The 23,464-nt window shown below is 41.9% G+C and overlaps 1 protein-coding gene across 1 annotated transcript; it reads right to left on the reverse strand.

Annotated features, from left to right (window-relative positions):
- Nucleotides 1-11,782: 11,782 nt before the first annotated feature.
- LOC126028598 (olfactory receptor class A-like protein 1) lies at nucleotides 11,783-12,737 on the reverse strand. Its single transcript, XM_049787547.1, is given in 2 exon segments — nucleotides 11,783-12,206; nucleotides 12,208-12,737. Coding segments are annotated over 2 exon segments (954 nt in total).
- Nucleotides 12,738-23,464: the final 10,727 nt, after the last annotated feature.

The raw sequence follows: 23,464 nt of genomic DNA on the forward strand, positions 1-23,464 counted from the left end.
ACTTAAGTTCTCCTTGTTACATGTGACATAATGGGTAGATTCTAACGTGTGTGCATGAACATTTCAAGAAGATAAAAACCAGGTCTGAAGGACATTTCTGTCTTGGGATGGAGCCCTGAGACAATGTCAACTCTTTCTTATATCAGAGACCCAGAGAGACACTTTCAGAGATCACATATATTCCAGGAGCTCTTGACAAGGTCAAGATTACAACATAAGATTGTACAACAAAGATTCGTTACCAGGAAGGAATGCTCACCTACCCAAAAGCAAATGTACAATTTTTTAGGAAAGAGATTCTATTTCCTTCAGAGCAGGGGATTCCATCTCCCATGTTCCAAAAAAAGAACATTATGGAGCACTATTTCAGGCTAACACCGGAAGACCCCACTGTGTATTAAACATCTCCCTCTGCCCCGGAATGCCTTATTCCTTAAGACAGCTTCATCAGAATCTTGGTTTGATAGAGCTTTCCTGAAACTTTTCCCACACAATATGCATGGGACAACTGCGATGTGACAACTTAAAATATCTTGTGGCAACTGGTGAGGAGATTTGGTATGCAGTGGAAGAGACCAAGAATTCTGTTGAGCATTTCACAACAGAGGTAATATTTCCAACACCAAGAGTATTTCTCATTCAATTTCTTAGTCTGAAGACATAAAAAACGTCCTGGTCTAGCAAGTACTCTATGTCCTGACAACAAGTTATTGATAATGTGCACTTTTTCTGCAATGCTGCTGATATACTTTCTATTGGAACAGTCTTGGATGTCAGGATCACAGTTAAGATATAAATGAGTGTTATGAAGGCTTCCAGTCTAGGGCAAAGAGTCATTCTCTGTACTTGTGGGAATCCAGAGCCTGTTGGGAGCTCCATCAGGGAGGCAGAAGAGCATCAGGCCAATAATTCACACCTTGTCCAGGTCAAGAGATTCACTGACTTTTAGCACCTGCCTCAAATGGAATACACAGTAGGATTGGTAGTTACAAGTGATTGAGGACAATTGACAGACAAAACACAAGCCCAGTGAACTTCCAACCTATCTCCTTTCTCTTCCAAGCCAGGATCTCAGCCAACTGTCCTTCCTCTACCAGGGTGCAGTGATGATATCTCAGAAAACTGGAATGATGTTAAGTCTTCTCCCCCAAGGAGCAGACTGTTTTGGAAGGATGTGTTTGGGTGATATTCGTGTGTCTATAATTTTTTTGTCTGTAAATTCAATCATGTGTCCGGGTTTTGAACTATAACTAAACTCATCACAGGAGACATCTTGAAAGTCAGAGCTGGTGAGAGAAAGAAGCAGAATTAGATCCCTACAGATAAAAAGAAAGTTCATATTGCCCAGACATGGTAGAGATTTGATTGTACTTGACAGCTAGAAAAGGAATGACTCAAGTCAACTTGACATCAAGGAGAAAGGAAGTCAATGGTTCAGCCATGTTTACTACCCACCAACAGGAGCCAATGGATCTGTTGATTGACTCCAGGAAAATCTCAAAACAAAAACATCACAATGAAAAGAAAACAACATTTAGAATCTCAGTGCATGAGGGAATAGTCAAGGGTTAAGGCATAGACTGCATGTGGCGATCTACCCCAGTTCAATGGCTTTGAATTAGGGTGGACCAGTTAACTCAGAGCACACAAGCTCTGAGATCACCATCAACCCGAGTCACCCAGGATCTCCAGGAGGGGCCCCTGAGCACCACTTTAAGAGCCATGCTCAGCCCAACACAAAGAATCACCTCCTCAGGGTGTTCCAGATCTTCCAGAATGCAACTGTCTTCCAGGAAGGATGGAGACAAGACTTGAGCAGGGCTGGATGTGATTCCAACCCCTCAGCATCCTTTAAGCCCCTGGGAACCCCCCTATGAGACAAAGGCTTAATTTGGGGTCACTATTGATTATGTGAAGGCAATGGGAGCCTCTCCAAACAGAATAAGTTTCGTCCAGACAGTGACCAGAAGATTCTCTGAGTGATGTTGGTGTTTCTTACCTCCATAAAATAAGAAACAGGAGAAATATTCATGGACCCAGTAAGATCTTCCCAATGAGACCTTCACTGATAGGGACTATGGAGGCATGTAGGTGTCCCAGGAATTGAAGACCATGGAGAATTGGTGTCAATTAGCTACTTAAGTGGTTGTTTCTCTTTACCCAAAACATAAGTGTCCCAATGAATTACCTCAGGTTCTTTGGAAATATAAATATTAGTTAGTATGACTGATTTCTTCCTCAGGACAAGTCAGATTTCACCCTTTTGGGAGACTCTAGGTGGCACAACTCACATTCTGGCTGAGGTAAAGTCACCTCACCCCTCACCCTCAGCTCTCACCCTCCATACATCATATCACAGCCCTTACACCTCATGCCTCACAATGCAGTCCTCACCCCTCCCTTTGAGGGAGGAGCATATGATTTTTCCTAACCTGGAGTTTCCACTTGGCTACAAACTAAGTAGGATGTTTGCAGTCTCCACCCTCACTCCCATCACTGGCTTGCACCCATATAACCAATTAGATCCCGTCAGAGTTATGTAGAATAGATAGTTCTTGCTATGCTTTCTGGAACTCTTGTTCCAAAGGCAAGTAACTTCTTCTGATAATTTAATTTTATATCATTTCATGATGGGGCAGTTGAGTGATAATCCAGTGGGGAAGGCATTCATTTACCTTGCATGAGGTCAACCCAGGTTCAATTTCAGGCATCCCAGAGTCTCCCAAGCAAAAACAAAAACACACTATTTTGGTTGAAGTTCACTTGATATATTCCAGGGTCTTGTAGACCCCATAAACACTCAGGAGATCAAATCAGCAACAACAGACTCCATTTTCCAGGGTTCTTCAAAGAACAATTGAGGAACAGACATGTTCCCAGCACCCAGGCACATTCTCGATGCCTCGTGAAGTGACATTCTTGTCCAAACTTGGGGCCCAAAGGGTAGGTGTTAAGTGCTCAGAAGACTCACTTCATTGTTGCTTCTACCTTATCCACCAACATCCAAGATACTATCCTCAGGAGAAACTAGGAAAGAGCGAGTATGACAGAGGGAAAAACAGTAGCACGGGTTCAACCCGATTAGTAATCATCTTTGTCAATGGAAACAGTCATTCACAGACACAGGACAAAGAATGCAAGACTCAGAGCAGCAAACACCATTACATTTCAAGTATACAGAAGCTAGCAGTGAAGGAGGTAAAAAAAAAAATAGACCAGAGAAAAGTGAAGCAAATGGATCTGCAGTGACCCACTGAATGTTGAAATCCTGAGTTCAAGACCATTGACTTGCGCCAAAAATGCAGTCCAAAAGAGTCATGAATCTGTGAAGAAACAGTCAAGTGCACACATCAGTACTGTGACATCAGCACATAGATCACCCAAGAACCAAAGTGTAAAGAAGAATGAGTGATAGTGCAGTGGAGGGCACTTGCCTTGCATGTGTCTGGTCTGGGTTAAATCCTGGACATTACATATGGCCACCAAGTACTACTGGGAATGATCTCTGAGTACAGTGCACAGAGAGAGGCCCTAAGTACCAATATAATGGCAGAAAGAAAGAAAGAAAAGAAAGAAAGAAAGAAAGAAAGAAAGAAAGAAAGAAAGAAAGAAAGAAAGAAAGAAAGAAAGAAAGAAAGAAAGAAAGAAAGAAAGAAAGAAAGAAAGAAAGAAAGAAAGAAAGAAAGAAAGGAAAGAAGAAAGAAAGAAAGAAAAGAAAGAAAGAAAGAAAGAAGAAAGAAAGAAAGAAAGAGAAAAAAACAAAGAAAGAAAGAAAGAGAGAGAAAAAGAAAGAAAGAAAGAAGAAAGAAAGAGAGAGAAAAAGAAAGAAAGAGAGAGAAAAAGAAAGAAAGAAAAGAAAAGAAAGAAAGAGAGAGAGAAAGAAAGAAAGAGAGAGAAAGAAAGAGAAAGAAAGAACGAAAGAAAGAAAGAAAGAGAGAGAGAGAAAGAGAGAAAGAAAGAAAATAGGAAAGAAAGAAAGAAAGAGAGAGAAAGGGAGATAAAGAAAGAAAGGGAGAGAAAGAAAGAAAGAGAGAAAGAAAGAGAAAGAGAAAGAGAGAGAAAGAGAGAAGAAAGAAAGAAGAAAGAGAGAGAGAAAGAAAGAAAGAAAGAAAGAAAGAAAGAAAGAAAGAAAAGAAAGAAGAAAGAAAGAAAGGAAAAGAAAGAAAGAAAGAAAGAAAGAAAGAAAGAAGGAAGGAAGGAAGGAAGGAAGGAAGGAAGGAAGGAAGAAGAAGGAAGGAAGGAGAAAAAGAAAGAAAAAGGAAGGAAGGAAAAGAAGGAAGGAGACAGAAGAAAGGAAAGAAAGAAGGAAAGGAAGGAAGAAGAATGAATTAAAGAAAGAAAAAAGAAGGAAGGAAGAAACACAAGGAGAAAGACATGAAGGAATAAAAGGAAGTAAATAAGGAAGAAAGGAACGAAAGAAGAAAATATAGAAGCAGGGAAGGAAAGAGGAAAGGAAAGAAGGAAGAAAGAATGAATGAAAGTAAGAAAGAAAGGCAATGAAGAAAGGAAGAAACCAAGCATCTGAGAGGAGTGTGAAGAACAAGAGAAATCAGTCATATAGGAAAGTAACAAACTAGATCTAAAAGGGAAGGAAGATCTGAAACACAATAGAGAAAATGCCCATGCTAAGACAAAACTGAGTGGGGACCAGAAAAAGAACAGGCCCTACCTGCCTCTCTGAGGCTGCAGCTCCTGTGCAGGGTTGGGTTGGCCCAAGAGTGGGCACATCCTCGAAGGCTGCTCTCATCCTGCGACTGTATATCAGGGACACACTGGCCAGGAGACCCACAGGGACCCCATCACCTGTCACCCACTATCCCCAGGACCTTGTTTGTTCCCTCGCGGGGGACAACACCAGAAGCTGACATCAACTGTCCCAGTGTGTCCTGGGTTGCTTATTAGATTAATGACCAGAAGGTCCAGTCACCATCTGAGCCCCCCCCCCAATGTGCCCAGGGGACCCACATCACAAAGTAAACTTGGAGCTGTCAAAGCCACATGCACTCCAGTTCCCCAAGGGCTGGAACGGGTGACTGACAGCAGCTGCTGGCACCACTGCACAGCCCCTGCCTATGACTTTTGATGTCACAGTGGGCAAGGGTAGATAGTCACTCTGTGGTCACAGTTCAGAGCTTGTCTAAGGTGAGCTGTGACCATTGACATACACACAAGGCCAGGGGAGGAGTGTCCACATCAGCTGACATCCTGGGTCTCCCTCCCTGCCCGTGTCTCTAACAGAGATAGGCGAGAAAGAAATAGGACCAGGTAGAAATTTGGCGGAGGGTGGAGGGGGTGGTGCTGGGCTGCTGAGTTCATGCAGAAAGTGGAATCAATTGACGTTTTTCTGAGTAGAACCCAGAATTTCTAGCCTGGACCAGACTACCTGGGGAACATTTGGTTCCATCATTTTCTTTTAGAGTTTAGTAGAGGAGTTGGACAGTTTTTTCTGTCAGGAAGGTAGCAGATGTCACAGGTCAAACTTTTATCTTCATTTCCATAAAGTGAAGATGATGCATTCAATGAATCACTTCTCAGCCAAGTGATTCTCATGATACAAAACATTTCTAGGATAATTCATTACATTGAATTGTCTACCTAGAGCATAGATTTGCATCTGTTGGGGGAAAGTTGGGAGCAGTGGGGAGAAATGGAGGGAGACAGGAGAAAGCAAGGTTTCATCTCTCTGCTTGATCCAACTAGTGTGGAGTTACTTGACCAAAATGTATCTCAACAGCCCCAAGAGACAGCCATGCCTGAAACCCACTTGCTCTGCAGGTGTAGAATGGTGTCCCATAACTCAATTTCTCTGGGGACCCTGGACTCCAGCTGGATTGAAGATTTGCTCTTTTCAGAAACAGGAAGTTGGTCTTTACCTCATTACAGTCATTCCAGGAATATGTACTCCTCGAAGAAAAGAAATTCAGGAGAATTTCAGAAAAGAATTTCAATAAAAATTTTTCATTGAAAGAAATTTACATTGAGACATGTGAGGAACAAGAAATAGAAATTCTGGTCAAGAGAAAGCACAGGGTTCTGTATATAGGCAAAGGCTGGACTTTGGGGAAAAGATTTGAGATCATTTCTTCAAATGCTCTTGGCCTGGAGTTCTCTGCGTATGGCAAAGTTAATCCAGACTTGTTGCAGGGAAAGCCTTGCCCTGTGTCTGATCCACAATATTCTGCTCAGGAGTATACAATATCTGGGTGCGGTCTCTGTATCTCCATCTCCAAAGAGTGCAGAATCTCAAAAAACAGTGCTCCTCATACCAGTTGGCTATTTCAGGCTGAGATAGGCATTTTCTTTTCTTTTCTTTTCTTTTTAAGTTTTTAACACTTTAATCCATCTGCCAACAAGACTCCCAAGCCTGGTCAGCCAGGGGTCATCTCCTGAAGGAGATGAGCCCCGCCTAAGGTCATGATGAGGATTATATAGGGAAAGGATAAAGGGAGGTTCCAACTTTCTGATGATCCTTAAAATAATTGGCTCTTGTCTAGGGGTATCTTCCTACTACTCCCTTGTCCTTCCCTGATAAGCCTATCTACCTGGTACAGCCAGGTAGACTGAGGCGGGATCTATGTAAATAGACTCTCAACATGTGTTCCTTACAAAATGCTGTTTTCTCCCTCCCTGCTCAGAACCTAAAGAAGCCTGTTATGTGGCTTTTACAAAATGACATCCCTCCTTATTCAGAATTCAGGTCCCAACATTCCCTCCTCTTCTTATGGACCTGAGTCAAATCTTTGGCTCTCCTTGAGGTTCCTCATCCTTGTCCCTACTTAAGGGCACAGACTGGGACCTTAGCACAAGCATCTTAATCAGGGAGGTTTTCCAGGGTGATACTGAACCACTGTTTATACCAGGTAACAGAATCTTTCCACTGCCTTTTTCACTCCTGCAAACTAGCCTTCACCTGCTGCAGTGTCTCATGGCTGAATCTTCTGACTTGTTAGCAACCAGAGCCAGACCTAGGTCTAGTCCCCACATATTCTGGAAAGCCACTTCAGCTAACTTCTTGATCAGAATTCACTTGATGGGAGACTATCTTGTTCTCACTTACCCTCTTCCACCAGGTATAAAACCTGGGTTGAGAATTACTAATGAAGCAAAAATAATCTGAATGTGAAAAAAACAGTGGCAGACATACAGGGTGTCAGTTCTTTGATACACACTCAGCCATGTCCCAATTAGCCTTGATGGAGATTATTTCCCCATGCAACTATATTGGCCTCTGCAGTCTCATTGCAATAGTTTAGGTAAGGGAAGGGGACCTTGGTGGCCCCTCCAGGGGTGTGTAAGAGGCACATGCCCAAATCTTGTATTCCCTGCAGGGTGGTCCTGAATGCCTCTTTCCCTCTAGCCATTGGGCCAAGAAGAGGTATAGGGTTGTGGGGCATACTTAAGACAGTTAAGCTGGGGCCAGAGAGATAGCACAGCAGTAAGGCATTTGCCTTGTATGCAGAAGGACGGTGGTTCGAATCTTGGCATCCCATATGGTCCCCCGAGCCTGCCAGGGGCAATTTCTGAATGTAGAGCCAGGACTAGCCCCTGAGCACTGCTGGATGTGACCCCCAAAAACAAACAAACAAAAAAAGACAGTTAAGCTGCTGACTTCTTCCTTATTTGCCTTAACTAATGCTCCCCACTAGTTAGTCTGGGTACATTTTTTGAAGACCCTATTGATATTTGGGATAAACAGCTCAGGTTGATTGCACTCCCAAAACTCTGCCTGAGACCTCCAGCCTTAGCCTCAGATCCAGCTCCCTCTGTGCTGCGAGATGGCTACTCTGGTGAATGTTTATATCCAGCAGGGAAACTCCCCTTTCCCCAGAACCTGAACCCATGGGTTGGTTGATATTTACTTTTCTTAACACTTACACCTCAGTAGCAGATTTTGTAGAGTATACCCAGAGACTCCAAACAAATCACACCAAGACAATGTTTAGGGGAGGAATCCCCATGGTGACAGTCTGACCCACAACCCCCTCCATCCACAGTTTGGGTAAGAGGGTGTCATTCTTGCTAGTCACCGTACAGTCATTATGGTCACTGCCAAAGGAATACCAGGACTGTCTGCCTTCTGTTCTGGTCCTGTGAGCTGAGTCAGCTGGATCTTCAGGGTTTCCTTCTTATTCAGGCTGTGATTCCACCATGAAGAAAAGGGGGTTCCTGCTTCCTCTTCAATCCCGCAACTTAAACGGCTGTTGAGGTGAGAGAACAATAGAGCCCTAAACTCCAGTTGCCTTTCCTGCACTGGGTCAGACAGAGATGAAGAAATATCATACCTACTAATAATTCTCTTATCCTTAACTTTTCCAAGGGAAGCATAATTTTTGCTCCTTCCCATATACCACCCATTTTTGTTAAATGTCAGTGTCAGTTTATTCTTGCTACCTGCTCCAACCTCTGGGATAGATAGGCATAGTGTCATTTCCAATTGTCAACTTGGCTCATTGAATTCCTGTGGCCCTTCTTTCCCTTATTTTCCTGGAAGCTTTTCCTGATGATCATTCTGCTCCATGTTTTCCCTAGAGATTTCATCACCCTAGAAGTCATTAAAGGGAATGTGGTCGAAGATTAATTTTTTATATCTACTTCAGGCTGGCAAGGGACTGTAGTCTCAACACCTCGAGGTTTCCCAGTGTAAACATGGGACCTGGGAAGCCTTATTGGTGATTGGTCATGTCAGTTCTATCCTGGCAGAGGCCCCAAATGTAGGGTTCCAGAGTAGAAGGATGAGACCATACAACTGGAATCAAGTTTTTAACACTTTAATCCATTTGCCAACAAGATTTCCCAGCCTGGCCAGCCAGGGGCCATCCCCTGAAGGAGAAGAGCCGAGATAGGCATTTTCTTCTTAGTTGTATTATTTTCCACAGACTCAATAACAGGAACCCCTCATCTAGTCATCTGCAACCTACCATGGTGGACATTATTTTCTGAGTCTTCATGAGACTTGGCTTTGGATCATTTTCTTGGGTTTATTTTTTGGTGGGGGTTTGGTTTTATCTGGGAGCCACATTAGTGGTGCTCATGACTTATTCCTGATTTTATGCTCAGTATTCAATTATAATGATGCTCAGGGGACCCTAAGTAGTGTCTGAGCTGGAATTATTGTCAGCTATGTGCAAGGCAAGTACTCTAACCTCACACTAAGCATCCATCTAGGTCCTCATGGACATTAAAGGGGAGACACCATGCTGAATGGTGGCTGAATTCCAAGAGTTACACCTGGTGGTACTCAGGGCTTATTCGTGGCTCTGTGCTCAGGGATTATTCCTGGTGATGCTCTGGGTGTGGGAGATGGAGCCTAGGTTGGCAAAGTCCAAGGCAGTTGTCTACTCACTGTACTATTGCCCCGGCCCACCACAGTTGGTTCTTCATGCAGGGATTTTGTAATCTTTCAGAAATCTTTGCTTAATCTCTCTCTTTTTTTTTTTTTTTTTTTTTTTGGTTTTTGGGCCACACCCGTTTGACGCTCAGGATTACTCCTGGCTATGCGCTCAGAAATCGCCCCTGGCTTGGGGGAACCATATGGGACACCGGGGGATCGAACCGCGGTCCGTCCTACGCTAGCGCTTGCAAGGCAGACACCTTACCTTTAGCGCCACCTTCCCGGCCCCTTAATTTCTTTTTTAAGGGGAATGATTTTTATTTTGTTTTATTTATTTATTTTTGATTTATTCCTGGCTCAGAAATACTCAGGGTTTATTCCTGGCTCTGTGTTCAGGGATCATTATTGATAGGTTTGGGGTACCCTATATTTTTGTTTGTTTCTTTGTTTTTTGTTTGATTTTGAGTCACACCTGGTGGCACTCAGGAGTTACTCCTGGCTCTGAGCTCAGAAGTCACCCCTGGCAGGGTTGGGGGGACCATATGGGATGCTGGTATTCAAACCAGGGTCTGTCCTATGTTGGCCATGTGCAAGGCAAATGCTTACTGCTGTGCTATCACTCCAGCCCCTGGGGATACCCTATGGGATGAGGAAAATTTAACCCACGATGACCAAGTGGACAGCAACCAACCTGCCTATAGTCCCTTCACTTTGGCCACTGGACCTACTTTTTCTTTCTTTTATTTCAAAACACTTGCTCTGAAAAGCAAGGGTCTTTTTCCCATATGAGGCCCTTTGTCATACACTCTGTATAACATATACTCCCCCTTTTAACATCACCTTTACATAATTTGTTCCTTCATGGGTTTCTGGTGGTACACAATTAAGATATAATTATTTTCTCTTGTCAAACTATCTGAAGGTGAGTTCAAAGTTATCGTAGAGCATGTAGGGTGATGCCTTTGCATATGGCCAACCTTGATTTCATCTGCAAAACCACACAGGCTCTCTCAAGTCCAATCAAAGTGATTTCTGGGCAGAGAACCAGGAGAAAGCCCAGAACACTTCGTAGAGTGGCTCTACCACCTCACAAATCTCACCACAGTTGGGGTAACCAACATAAAGATGGCTTCTGGTCTTCATCCTAAATAAAGATGACATCTGGTCTTCATTCTAATCAAAGATGGCTTCCTCTGACAAGTCAAAAACCCACTTATACAGAGAGAGTTTCTAGGCAGGTCCTTTGCCTACACTCCCCCCCCCCCACCCATGAGGGTGGTCTGAATTTCCCAATAAATACTGTGGTCTCAGCTGGCCTCTTCCTCTTGCCCCACTAGGTGGAAGGTTCCCAGATCACATGCCTTTCATCCTCATTGGCTTAAAATAGATTATTTCCTATGGCTGCCCCTGCTCCAGACCCATTTCCCCAGGTAGAATTATGATGTGTGAAACCTTTACACACAACAACAAAAAAATTTATATGTATAAATATATATCATAAATAAGTATTTTGCAGGCTAACCACTAAAAAAAGCCTCTCCCTGGACATAAATGGAAAAATACATAACAGAACACAAAGTTTACTCAACACATATATTTTGAATAAATACAACTCAGAGTGGGGGAAGGAAATGCTCTGTCCTGTGAGGACTGATGGGATATAAAAGAATCAGAAGATTGAGGAGGTCTGGAAGCATGGAGGTAAAATGAGACATTCAGGACATGGATATGAACATGCTCACATGAAGGGTGGGGAGGGCCTGAGATCTGAGTTGGAATACTGAATGCCTGAAACAGCCACATCTTCAACAACTTTACCCTTTACGGTGTTTTAAGATGAATTAAAACATGAGAAATAGATTTGTTTGGAAGCATTCTATTATACTCATACCAATAAAAGTGATTTCAAGAGAATAATCAAGTGTTATTTGCTCAAACATAAAATAGATTTACAATCCAATCCCCTGATGTAATTTTTTAAATTATCACAGTATATGTTAAGAAATGTATAAAATAATCCTATTGCATTATGTTTACTATAATTTATATTCATAGAAGAAATAATACAAGTGAGTAGGAAACTTGCCTTTTATAAGACCCACCCAAGTTCAATCTCTGGCACACTATAGGGTCCCTAGAGATTCATCAGGAGTGACTCATGAGCACATAACAAGGATAAAGCCCCATGCACACCCAGTTGTGCCCAAAACTCAAAATCTCAAAATTAAAAATAAATAAATATGCTTTTATTTACTCAAATAAAAAAGTGACCAATGAATATGATTCATGGACATGTTACTCTATTTTCTCCAAACAGCTTCACACCCTAGTGTGGACCCTCCACTCCACTCAGAAGCTGCCTCAGTGGGCTCATGGTGGGCTCATTTATGGTATCCAATGGCCACATGGTGTCTCTTCCCAGACAAGATCTTAGCTGCTGGCAGAAGTTAGTCATCTCTGCCTGCTACTTATTGTCCTAGGCCCAAAGGCAGCTTTCACCTGGGACACTGAATGGTGAAACTGGAAATTAATCTTAGTGTTCCGCAGCAGCACGATAGGACAGAGACTCGGGTAGCCTGAGGAGAGGATTCCATTAATTCGATCAAGTTCAGGCATCTTCTCAGGGGTAAAAAACATATAGAAGGTCAGGAAGTTGTTCAGGAAGTAGAAGAAGATGAAGCAGATGACCAGCATGATGATACTCTGGGTGGCTCTGATCTCAGGAGAGGATGGGGTGGACAAGTGGGCCCTGAGCACACGCCGGACCCTCTGATGGTGTCTGTAGAGGGTAATCACCATGTAGAGACTGGACCCCATCATGAGCACCACAAAGAACCCATCTCGAATTACCATGGAACTTAGAAACACCCGGGAATTCGACCGATGTGTTCTCACAGTATAATTGAGAAAACCCAACACGTGACACAGAGTCATTATGCGGGCTGGTAGCCCGCACAGTGCTAATGATGTGGCTGTAGATGACCATGTTGATGATCCAGAAGGAAATAAAGGGCAGAAAAATGCAATCAGAAGTTTTTGACTTGAGCAGGGCCCACTTGGAATGGCCAGGAATGATAGTGATAGCTTGGAAGAGACTCAGGAGAGTGGTGGTGCAGATGGAAAGACCACGTGTGACTTGGAAGGTGTACAATGTCACCTGACAGCCCACGTCATCCAGATAATGGCTGATGCCAAAGGACGGCATGACCTCTGGGATGAGCTTGAACATGATGGTGAAGACGTTCACCAGTGTCAAGTGCATGAAGATCAGTGCTATGGGCTTCTTCAGGGGGGCCTGAATGAAGTAGGTGTAAGAGTAGAAAACGAATATCACTGAGTTCCCTAGAACCCCAATACAAATCTAAAAAATAATGAAAAATCCAAAAATTATATTAGTTGGAATCATAATGATTCCTTAGATCCTGTGAGGCTGTCCAGTTCTTTCAAAGAAACCAATGAGAGTCCCAAGTTCTAAATTATGAATTGTAATACAGATGAAATAATAGAACTAAGGGCATGTGGTCCAAGGAAAGAGAGTAAAAACTGTTTGTCTCTTCTGGTGTACATGCCAACAAAAGTGACTTCCAGAGATGGAATTCCAGGCATCTTGAGAACCTGTGAGAATGGAATATACAGTCTATGAAGAAAGTGAATATATTGTCCAGAGATAGGACAGAGCAGAAGGCACTTGTTTTTCAGGAAACCAAACCAGGTTTATTCCTGGACTCCCTTGAGTGCCTCAAACCCTACCTGTAATGACTCTTTAGTGTAGAGTTAAGTGGAAACCCTGGAAAAGCCTAGCAAGCTTTCCTCAACATTGACTACTGGGAATATGGGGGGCAATAGGAGGTGCCTGCCTGAGATTGAACTCAAGTGAGCTGCTTGTGAGGCAAGTACTCTTAACTGCAACCTGCTCTCCTATCACTCCAGCCCTCTAAATCTATTTTTCTTTTGATTTTTGGGCCACACCTGGTGGCACTCAAGGATGATGACTCCTGGCTCTTTGCTCAGAAATTACTTCTGAAACCATCCCAATCAGCTGCCAATCAGCTCTTAAGGTGAAAAAACAGATTCCCAGTTCACCTTGTCTCAATGGGCATTCACCCCTGAATCTTGGGTCCCATCTATGGAACCAGCATGGTTTTCAGCACCAGCACCAGGAATCTCTCTTCTACCATGGAAGGCCCTGGCACTGCCTTGCTCCAGAGTGGGTTCATATGTCTTCCTGAAAATTTGTAAATAGCAACAACTTGCTTTCAGGTCAGGGTTTCCTGCATTGCCACCCAACAGTGAGATAAAACCAGAAGATGCTGACACACTCCTTCAACATAGGATCTGTGCAAAAACCAGGATCTCTAACTACAGGAACCTGACTGTGGCAACCATGATTAAGAAAAACTTTTACTGGGATTAAAAATAAAGACTTTGGGGTTAGACAACTTACTATGCTCAGCACCTCTAGTTGGTCTTATGGCAGGAATCTTCATGGGTATGTCTCCCTGTTCTTAGGTCAAAGGTATTTCCTTTCTACCTTACCCAACTTTTGCTGTGCCTATCCCCCCAAAATAAAAAATGGCCACACACACATTTTTTCTTTTTTTGAATTTCTTATCTTTAAAAATAGGAGCTCCTTCCTTATTCATAGAACCTTGGGAAACAGATTACTTTGTTTTACCACATATTTCTGCATTTTCTATAAAACTAAATAGAAAAAAAGAAAGATTGGGGCCAGGGGCCAAGTAGCATTGGTGGAGAAAAAAATAAAGATATACTAAACATCGAACTGAAAGTCATTGAGAATAGAATCAAGAGACCTAAACTTTAACAATGTAAACTTAAATGGCCTATTTAATTGGCGAGCCAGAGGGGAAAGGGTGATGGTATAGGATGGACCCTGGGTTTATTGGTGGAGGGAGGTTGACACTGGTATATCCAAAATTCAGCTATGAAGGACTTTGTAGATCACAATGGTTTTGATAAAATAAAATTTAAAAAACAAATTACTTCTGAAAAGCTAGGGGACCATATAGAATTCCAGAGATCAAACCCAGGTTAGCTGCATGCAATACAAGCACCCTACTTGCTGTGCTATCACTAAGGCTCTATAAATTTATTATTTTGTTTCTTTTGAAGGGCCACACATGGAGTGGTTCAGGTTTGCTCCTGGATGTGCTCTCCAAAATCACTTCTGGCAGGCTTGGGTGACCATATGGGATGCCAGAAATTGAACCAGGGTCAAGTTGCATGCAAGGCAATTGGCCTACTGCTGTGCTATTGCTCTGGACCCAAATCTATTACTTTTAATAGAATCATTACTCTTGGCATGGAGCGATGCCATGTAAGGTAGATTCAGGAGTAAACACTGAACACCACCAGGTAGGCCCTCCTCAAATACAAACAAGTAAATAATAACAGACAATGAAATAATAGTTCAATCTTCCAACATTTTTTATGGTCCCCCAGCCCACGAGGAGTAATCACAGCATAGTCTGGTGCGGCCCAGTAGATACATTAAAATAAAAATAATAGATTATAAACAAACCAAGTTACCATCCATATCAACATTCGGCCAGCTCCATAGATGTATTCTTTTCTCAAAAAACATGTTAACCAAGCTGTGAAAAATTATGGGTACACTGGCCCTACAGCTGAAGGCTGGCAATCTCAAGAAGAGAGGGCTAATCAAGTTGCCAATGTCATGCCTACTGCACCCAACACCCATAATTGCCACTTCACCAATGGCCCTACCTCAGTACTCCTCTATGGCTCTCTGTGGGGACACCAATCTGACCAAAACTCTAGGTAACCAGTATTTGGAGTGACATCTCCGTGACTTTTTTTTGGAGTGAGTGTGGGCTCTGTCCTCATACTTCTGGAAGCACTAGCAGCCAAAACACACCCCACAAAAGCTACAGTATCAGTAATAGTGACTAAAATTTCCTGGCCATAAATGTGACCAGCTCCCAAAATTTTCATTAAAAATTTTATTCAGTATTCTGTCATACCCCTAGGAATATGGCAACTTAGACACCAATATGTATCTGAAGCCATCTAATGTCGAGAAACAAAGGAAGTAACAGAATCATCAACTACTAACAAGAGCTTACAAAAACTGACAATTACTTATGAACTCATTGTGAGATACAATAACTTTCTCAAATTTTCTTGTTACTGTTGCTATCTCTCTGTCTCTTTGTGCTTTCTCTTGAGCACACAGTTCAATTCTTTCCCTCTTGGCACATAAAGTTTTATTCAATAAAGACAACCTGCTTCACAAAAGACAAGTCAGTAAAGGCACTTATGCAGGAGGACTCAACATATGATACTAACTACATTTTATGCTTCATTGAGATGAAACAAGGAAGTTTCTTATGAGCATTTAAAATTATTTGTAGGCAATAATACTTGCTCACACGTGAAGTCAGCAAAGTTTAAAATTTGGAAATTAGGGCACCAGAGAGATAGTTCAACAGGTAAGGCATTTGCCTTGCACAACACCAATGTGGGTTTAATTCCTGCCATTTCAAATAGTCCTCTGAGCATTGCCAGAAGAGATTTCTAATTGCAGAGCCAAGGGTAACCAATGAGTACAACAGAATGTACCCCAAAAAAGTAGATAATAAAAAAATCTATTTGAAGAAAAAAATCTATTTGAGAGAGTTTTATTTTCAATGATTTTTATTGTGACCAAAGTGAATTATAGATCTTTCACAGTAATATTTAGGTACATAGTGATGTTGAATCTGGGGAATTCCCACCACCAGTGTTGTCCTCCCACCATCCCTATTCCTATCATGCATCCATATCCCCTGCTGGGCTGCTAATGTAAGTGGTCCAAGAGGGTTCTCTTTTATTGCCATCTTTTTGTATTGTATGTGTGTGAAAGAGAGAGAGAAAGAGAAGCAGGGATTGTGCCAAACCCAAGGATAATCAGTGCTTACTCCTGGCTCTGCACTCAGGAATTACTCCTGTTGGACCTGAGAAGGCCAAATGAGATGCTGAGGATGAAAGCAAGTCAGCCATGTGTAAGGCAAATACTCTATCAACTACATCATCTCTCCAGCTCATCTTATTTGATTTTTGGAAATAACCTAATACCACTCACAAAACAATACAACTCACAATGTGCCTTGCAAGGCATCATCTAAGCTGTTTGTTAATAGGAAAAGAACACCTTGCCAGCACAGTAACAGTCTCATGACTTTTTATACACACTGAGTACTTCAAAGTTAAAATCATACAGAAAGAAGAAAAACATTATTTGTTACATGAAGGAGAATACATAAGCAATCTGCATCTGCATAGACAGCCATAAGATTATCTTAAAATGTTGACTTTAACCCCAAAAGTTGATACTTCATTGGCATGAAAAGCAATGAATATAGAATTCAACAGTGTGTTAAACCTCTAAAATGAAACACTTTTCAATTAAAATTATAGGTGAGCAAAAAAAAATATATAGGTGAGCATTTCAGGTGACTGATATTGCCTGCCAATGAGACAGAATTGGAAACATCCAAGTGGTGCTCAGAGACAATCAAGAAATTCAGATGTCTAGTTACAAGAGACATTAATAAATACATATCAAGGAGTCCTATAATGCTGGTGCCTTAGGAGAACAGCCTTATTACAGATGTGAGCCAATCCCTGGAAGCTCGAGAAAGAGCTGCTTTAATACAAGCCAATCCACTGAAGCCACAAGAGCAAGTCTAAAACCAAAAACCAACTGATGAGGGAACAAGAGCAAAGCTGGGAAGAAACAGAAGGATGGAGTGAGGAAAGGGAGGCCAGAAACAGTGAGGACCAGAATAGACAGAGAATCCACGTCCATGAGCCACAGAGCCAACAGGGGGCACAATGAGGTAACAGAGCTGAATGGGGACCTGAAGAGGGCCAGGCCATCCTTACCTGTCTGTGTGTGGCTGCAGCTCCTATGCAGTCTTGGGTTAGCCCAGGAGTGCGCGCATCCGCGCAAGCCACTCTCATCCCATGACTGTATATCACGGCACGCTGGCAGGAAAACCAGCAGGGACCCCATCACCTGTCACCGCTGCCCCCCTGGATCTTGTTTATTCTCTCACAGGGGGCACCCCCAGGAGCTGACATCAGCTGCCCCCGGTGGGCTGAGTCCGGGCTCACTGATTAGGTTAATGATTAGGAAGCCCCATCACCATCTGAGCCCCCCTTTGTGCCCAGGGAACCCACATCACAAAGTAAACTTGGAGCTGTCAGAGCTATGGGCTCTCTAGTTCCCCCTGAGGACTGGAACTGGGTGATTTGGAGTTGCTGCTGGTTCTCCTGACCTGGCCCTTTCTCTGTGTCACTCCTGATGTCACAGCAGGCTAGGGAAGGTGGAGAGATACTGTGGGCAGAGCTCAGGGATAGGCTCAAGAAAGATGACCAGTGATTTATACAGTTGATACCCCAGGTCTCCTTTCTTTCCTGTCTCTCTGATGGGACACAGCAGAGAAACAGGACCAGAAGGTGTAGGAAAATGGTTCTGTCAGACTTGGCCTGATAATTTAGTTAAGGGAACCCTAAGACCAGTATCTCATCACCAGCCCCTCTTCCTACAAACTCAATAATGACAAACGGGGGCACAGCGGGGAGGGTGCTGATCTGTCTCTGGATAGATAGTACAGTGAGGAGGGCATTTGCCTTGCACTCAGTTAATCCATTTCTATCCCTGCCATCCCATAGGGTCACCTGAGCTTTCCAGGAGTGACCCCTGAGCACTCCTGAATGTGCCACCCCAAAATAAAGAAAGAAAAGAAAGGGTTTTACAAAAAACTTTTTTCAAAAGATATTAAAAGCTCTGGGCTTTTTCTGGAATCTCTTCTATCAAATTTTTATGGTTTCCTGCCTTTATTTTTCTTCCCTTCTTTGAATAAAATGTTTTCTGAACTCTGCCATTTGATCTCTGTTGCTTTCTTTTTGTTTTGTTTTGGTGGAATCACATCTGACAGTGTTCAGAGTTTGTTTCTGCCTCTGTGCTCAGGAATTACTCTTGGCAGGACTCAAAGAACCAAATGAGAGTACAAAGGATTAATCCTGTACAGGCAGCACGCAAAAGTAAAATACCCTCCCTGCAATGTATTTTCGCTGTTAACTTTGCTGGGTATTTGTGAATCCAAGAACAGTCCCCAGAATGAGAAATTACTTCCCATCCCCTTGTCCCCTTTCAGGGGAAGACCTTGGTAATATTTATCCGCAGCAAATAATAATCCACACAGACCAGAAGGATAGGGTTTAAAAGATCTGGCAAGGAGAGCCAGAGAATCCTCCTGCAGCCAGCAGCTTTCACAGAAGGACCCTTCTCTCCTGTCCCTCAAGCTATTTATTCCCAACTCCACAGCACCCCACCTGGAAGGGCTAGATGGGGCAATAGTCACAGAACAATCCTAAGGAAACACTTTTATATACAATTCCAAGAATCATCTTATGGAAACTTTTTCATATGCTACAATTCCCCCTTTTTTTGGTAAAGAAACAATAAACAATAATAATGTACAGAAATAAATAATATTTTTATAATTGTAAAAAGAATAAGCAATTGTAAAAGAGTGGCTGTTTGCATAAATGCATCACGGGAAAAAGTATAGAAAAAAAATTTTTTAGCCTAACACAGGGTGTTCAAAACCAGAAACAGATGTAAAGGAATCAACTACAAGCTCCAGAGTAGAATAAAATCTACAGCGTCCAAGATGATCAAATCCGAGTAAGTATTCCCTTCGAAAAGCAGAAGTTGAGTAAGAAATTCCAAGATTCAGGACCTAATAGGCCATGGGGAGCTCCTGGGGCAATCACAAAGCCCGAAAGTAATTCGGAGACAGAGATCCTTAGATGAGATGCTCACAAGGCTGCGTAGCAGGCGAGAAGAAACACATTTTCCATTCCAGTCCAGTTTGAGCAGAAGAAAGCCCATCTTTGGAGGCAGTGAATTAGGCCCCTATTTCGAAGGAAGAGGCACACACACACCTGCACAATGGGCGCCAAAGTAAAGAAGATCCATAGGTACTTGAATTCAATCCAAGATGAGTTCTAGTCCAGTCAGCAGTTCATAAGAGGTCCGAAAATGAAGAACCATGTACGGCTAATTATTAGGTGGGAGCTTAAGTTCAAAACCAAAACAAAATGCTTAAGGCAGAGAACCTCCCCGTGTAAATGAAAAAATTGAGGTTCTATCCAAAATGGATAAAACCTCCTTTTGCACCTGCTATTTTTTTCCAATGATGCGTCCATGCAAAAGGCCAAAATACCAGCCAGGATTACAATCTAGCAACTTATTTGTGACAGTATCTAACCCCTAATCCAAAGCAACAAAAGTAAAACCTTAATGAAATACCATATCAGTTTTGAGAATTAACAACTAAAATGTAAAAACATTAATTATCATATGCTACACCTCCCCACTGTGCTATCAACTTGGCCTTTGAATCTATTTTGGCTGCTTGAGGACAAGAAACAAAACCAGAATCTGGAGAATCCATTGGGAGAGGGACTCAGCACTGAAGGTCAAGGGGCACTGTGACTGGATGGGAAGGAAGGAGAAGCCCAGACCTAATGAGAAAATGGACCAGAAGTCAGTGCTTTTGGTCATAAAAATTCCAGCTCTGAGGAGAGCCAGAGCAATAACACAGTGAGGAGAGCCTTGCACATGGCCAATTCAGTTCCATCTTGGTACCTCATTAGGTCCCCCCGAGCATGCCAGGATGATTTCTGAGTGCAGAGCTATGAGTGAATAAGTAAAAATTGAGTAGTTTCTCTTTTTTTCTTCTATGCATTCAATTTTATTTGTTTGTTTTGGGGCCACACCTGATGGCACTTGGGAAATTCTCCTAGGCCTGTATTGCAAGTCAGCCCCTGAAGAGGTTGACTGATGGAGAGATGGAGGATGAGGTCTTTACCCTCCAGCTCAGAGCACGTGCCTGCTACCCTGCTCAGCCAGCGGTTCTGAAGGTGAAAGGGTGGATAAACAGCTCGCAGACAGTCAGGCTTGTGGAAATATTAGCTTTATTCAGTGGACAAGACTGAGGTCCAAAGCCTCAGCATCAGTTCCAGCCAAAAAGGCCCCCTCCTTCCACAGACCCTTGTTTTTATCCCCCTGAATCAGCTACCACCCAATGGTGGAAGCAGAATCAGGTACCACCCTAGGGTAGGGGCAGAATGCCAGGTCACACCCACCGTAGGGTAGGGCACAATCACCGATCAGGGAAGGGTCAGTAACATAATAATCCCATAAAATGTTTACATACACAACAACTCCCCATTTGTTTTTAGTAAACAAACAATATTGTCTACAATTATTAAAGGAAAAACTAGTCAATAATAAAAGAGTGGCTGTTTGCATAAGCGCATCATAGGAAAATGTAAAGAAAAACTTCTAATCTAAACACAGGGTGTTTAAAACCAGAAACATGTATCAAGGAATCAACTACAAGCTCCTGAGAAGAAAAATCTGAGATGTACATAGATCCTTCAAAGAAACACCAGAAAGGTGTGTAGCAGGCGAGAAGAAGCACCTTTTCTTTATTTGTAGGAGTAGTAGTAGTAGTAGTAGTTGTTGTTGTTGTTGGTGTTGGTTTTTGGTATTTGGTTTTTGGGTCACACCTGGCAGTGCTCAGGAGTTACTCCTGGCTCCACACTCAGAAATCGCTCCTGGCAGATACCGGGATATGAACTAATGACCTTCTGCATGAAAGGCAAACGCCTTATCTTCATGCTATCTCTCCGGACCCATTTTCATTCAAGTCCAGGTAGACCAGAAAGCCCATCTTAGAGGGCATTGAATTAGGCCCTTATTTTGGAGGAAGAAGCATATACCCCCTGCACAGTGGGGGGGCACTGCAATGATGATCAATAGGCTTCTGAACTTAATCCAAGTTCTTAATCCAGGCTGAAGTCCATATGATGTCCGAAATTGATGTACCAATACGTCGGTTATTTATAGATGGGAGCTTAAGTCACAAACCAAACCAAAATATTTAAGGCAGAGACCCTCCCTGTGTAAATAAACAAATTGAGGATCCATCCAAAATGGATGGAATTTCCTATAAACCTAGTATTTTGCCTATGATGTGCCCACGCAAAAAAACCCTGAGTACAGACAAAAATATCATTTAGGAAATTATAGACAACAATATCAATCCACTAACCTAAAGTCAAGAAAGCAAAACCCTAATGTAATACAACATTAATTCCTAAGATTAAAAACTAAAATAGAAAAACATTAAATAGTCAAAAGAAGTGTAGTACCAAATATAAATTCAAAGGATTACAATTACAAGTAAAATACAAAAGGTAAAATTTCTACAGAGTCCAATACCAATCTGTAAAGATGAGGGGTCTGGAACTCCAAAAAGACCGGCAAAAGGACACTTGATGGGTCTGGAAAAGCGGTTGAAGCCATCATGAGTTGGTTGGGCTTCCGTATTTTCTTTGGGATCAGTGCAATCTTGGGGTGGCCATTGTAGAAATTGTCAACAATAGCACTGTGTGTGTTGATGGAAAACCAGAGATTCAGATAGCACAGTTTAACTGGGATCCAGAGTTTGTGGGTCTTATCCATGGATCTTTTCTCTGGGGTTACATTGTGACACAAATTCCAGGTGGCTTCATTTCCAACAAGTTTGCAGCAAACATGGTACAAAACTCCAACAGTCACGGATTTCTTCCTAAGGCCGAGATCAGGAGGCTTGTAGTTGTGGGTGAAGGAGATGAGTTGCACATGTGAAGGGAAACCTGAAAATTAAATGTTAAGAACTAGGAAGGAAGGATAAGGAAGACTAAATTGGGGAAGATAAAGTTAGGAAAAAGGGAACTATATACAAAATATGCAAAACAGACACTGAACAAGACATATACATACAGACTTCACAAAAATATGGCCATAACACTCACTCATACCAAAAAATATTTGTTGCAGAGGATTCAAAATAGAGCAAAAGAAAAAAGAATTCAGCTGAATTAACTAAAAGCGCTTTAAAATGTAATAGCCGGCAACTGTTTAGATGAATCATTTCAAATTCAAAAAAAATTTTTGTGTGTCAGAGCAGAGCAGATCTGAAAGAGAATTTCACGCATAATACTAACATGGAAAACTCTACTATAAGTGTATAACAGTATATATACAAAGTTATTCTATAACAGTAATTCTGTGATAGTCAATCATAGGCAAGAAGCACCGTGAAGAAAGTCCACCTAAAAATTATCATTATGTCAGTGTCTTAAAACCTAAATTGAGGGAAATAAAGCAATGATGTTAATAAAAGAGTGAAAGTTGTTAAATGAGTATACTTAGAAAGAAAAACAATATTAATATGATGAGAAATTTTTCTTTCAGGTGAACCTTGACTAAATTAAATTGTAAGATTTTATGATTAACTGAGACCTAGAGCAATAATAAAATTAAGACATAAATCTATCATACAAGGAAACACATTGGGGGTCCATGGCTTTCAATCCTATTCATTGATCATGCCTGTGGAAAGAATCATAGAGCATTAATAGCAACCGATAAGGAAGTGAAATGATTTTCTGGTGTTCATTGTAGATCTTTAAGAAGTATAAAACAGGATGTATGCTGCTGTAAATTTCACCAATGTATTAGGGACTTTTTTTGATCTTCTTGTCATCAAAATTGATCCAGTATTGTTTTGCAATTTTACAGTATGAAGTACAGTGTCCATAGTGAACTTTGCCATAATGGTTTGACACCGATGATAAGTTGTATTTTTTAATCTTGCTTTTATTCTCTGAAGTGAATTCTACTAAATTGAGGTCTTCTATAGGAAAATCCACATACGTGTACAATTTTTTTTATTTGTTTGCCATCAAAAGGAAAACATTCCAAGTGTATTATAAGTGCAAGTGTATTATAAGAAACTGGTGGCAGTTTCCATAAATACATTTTCTTTGAAAAATCTCTTCTAGTTTTGCAGCTGTTGCACAGAACTTTGTTGTCATCCCTTAACTCTTCTTCTTTAAAAAATTCAGAGAGGCATTCCTGTAATGTACATTTATCTGTAGATGTAACAGCCAGAGACAAATGAACAAATGTCTCATACACCTCAGACTTTTGGTGGCATGTGAGACACTGTCGTATAGATTTGAATTGTCCTTGAAAAAGATCAT

Source organism: Suncus etruscus, chromosome 14 (genome assembly GCF_024139225.1).
Source record: "Suncus etruscus isolate mSunEtr1 chromosome 14, mSunEtr1.pri.cur, whole genome shotgun sequence".
NCBI classification, from domain to species: Eukaryota; Metazoa; Chordata; class Mammalia; order Eulipotyphla; family Soricidae; genus Suncus; species Suncus etruscus.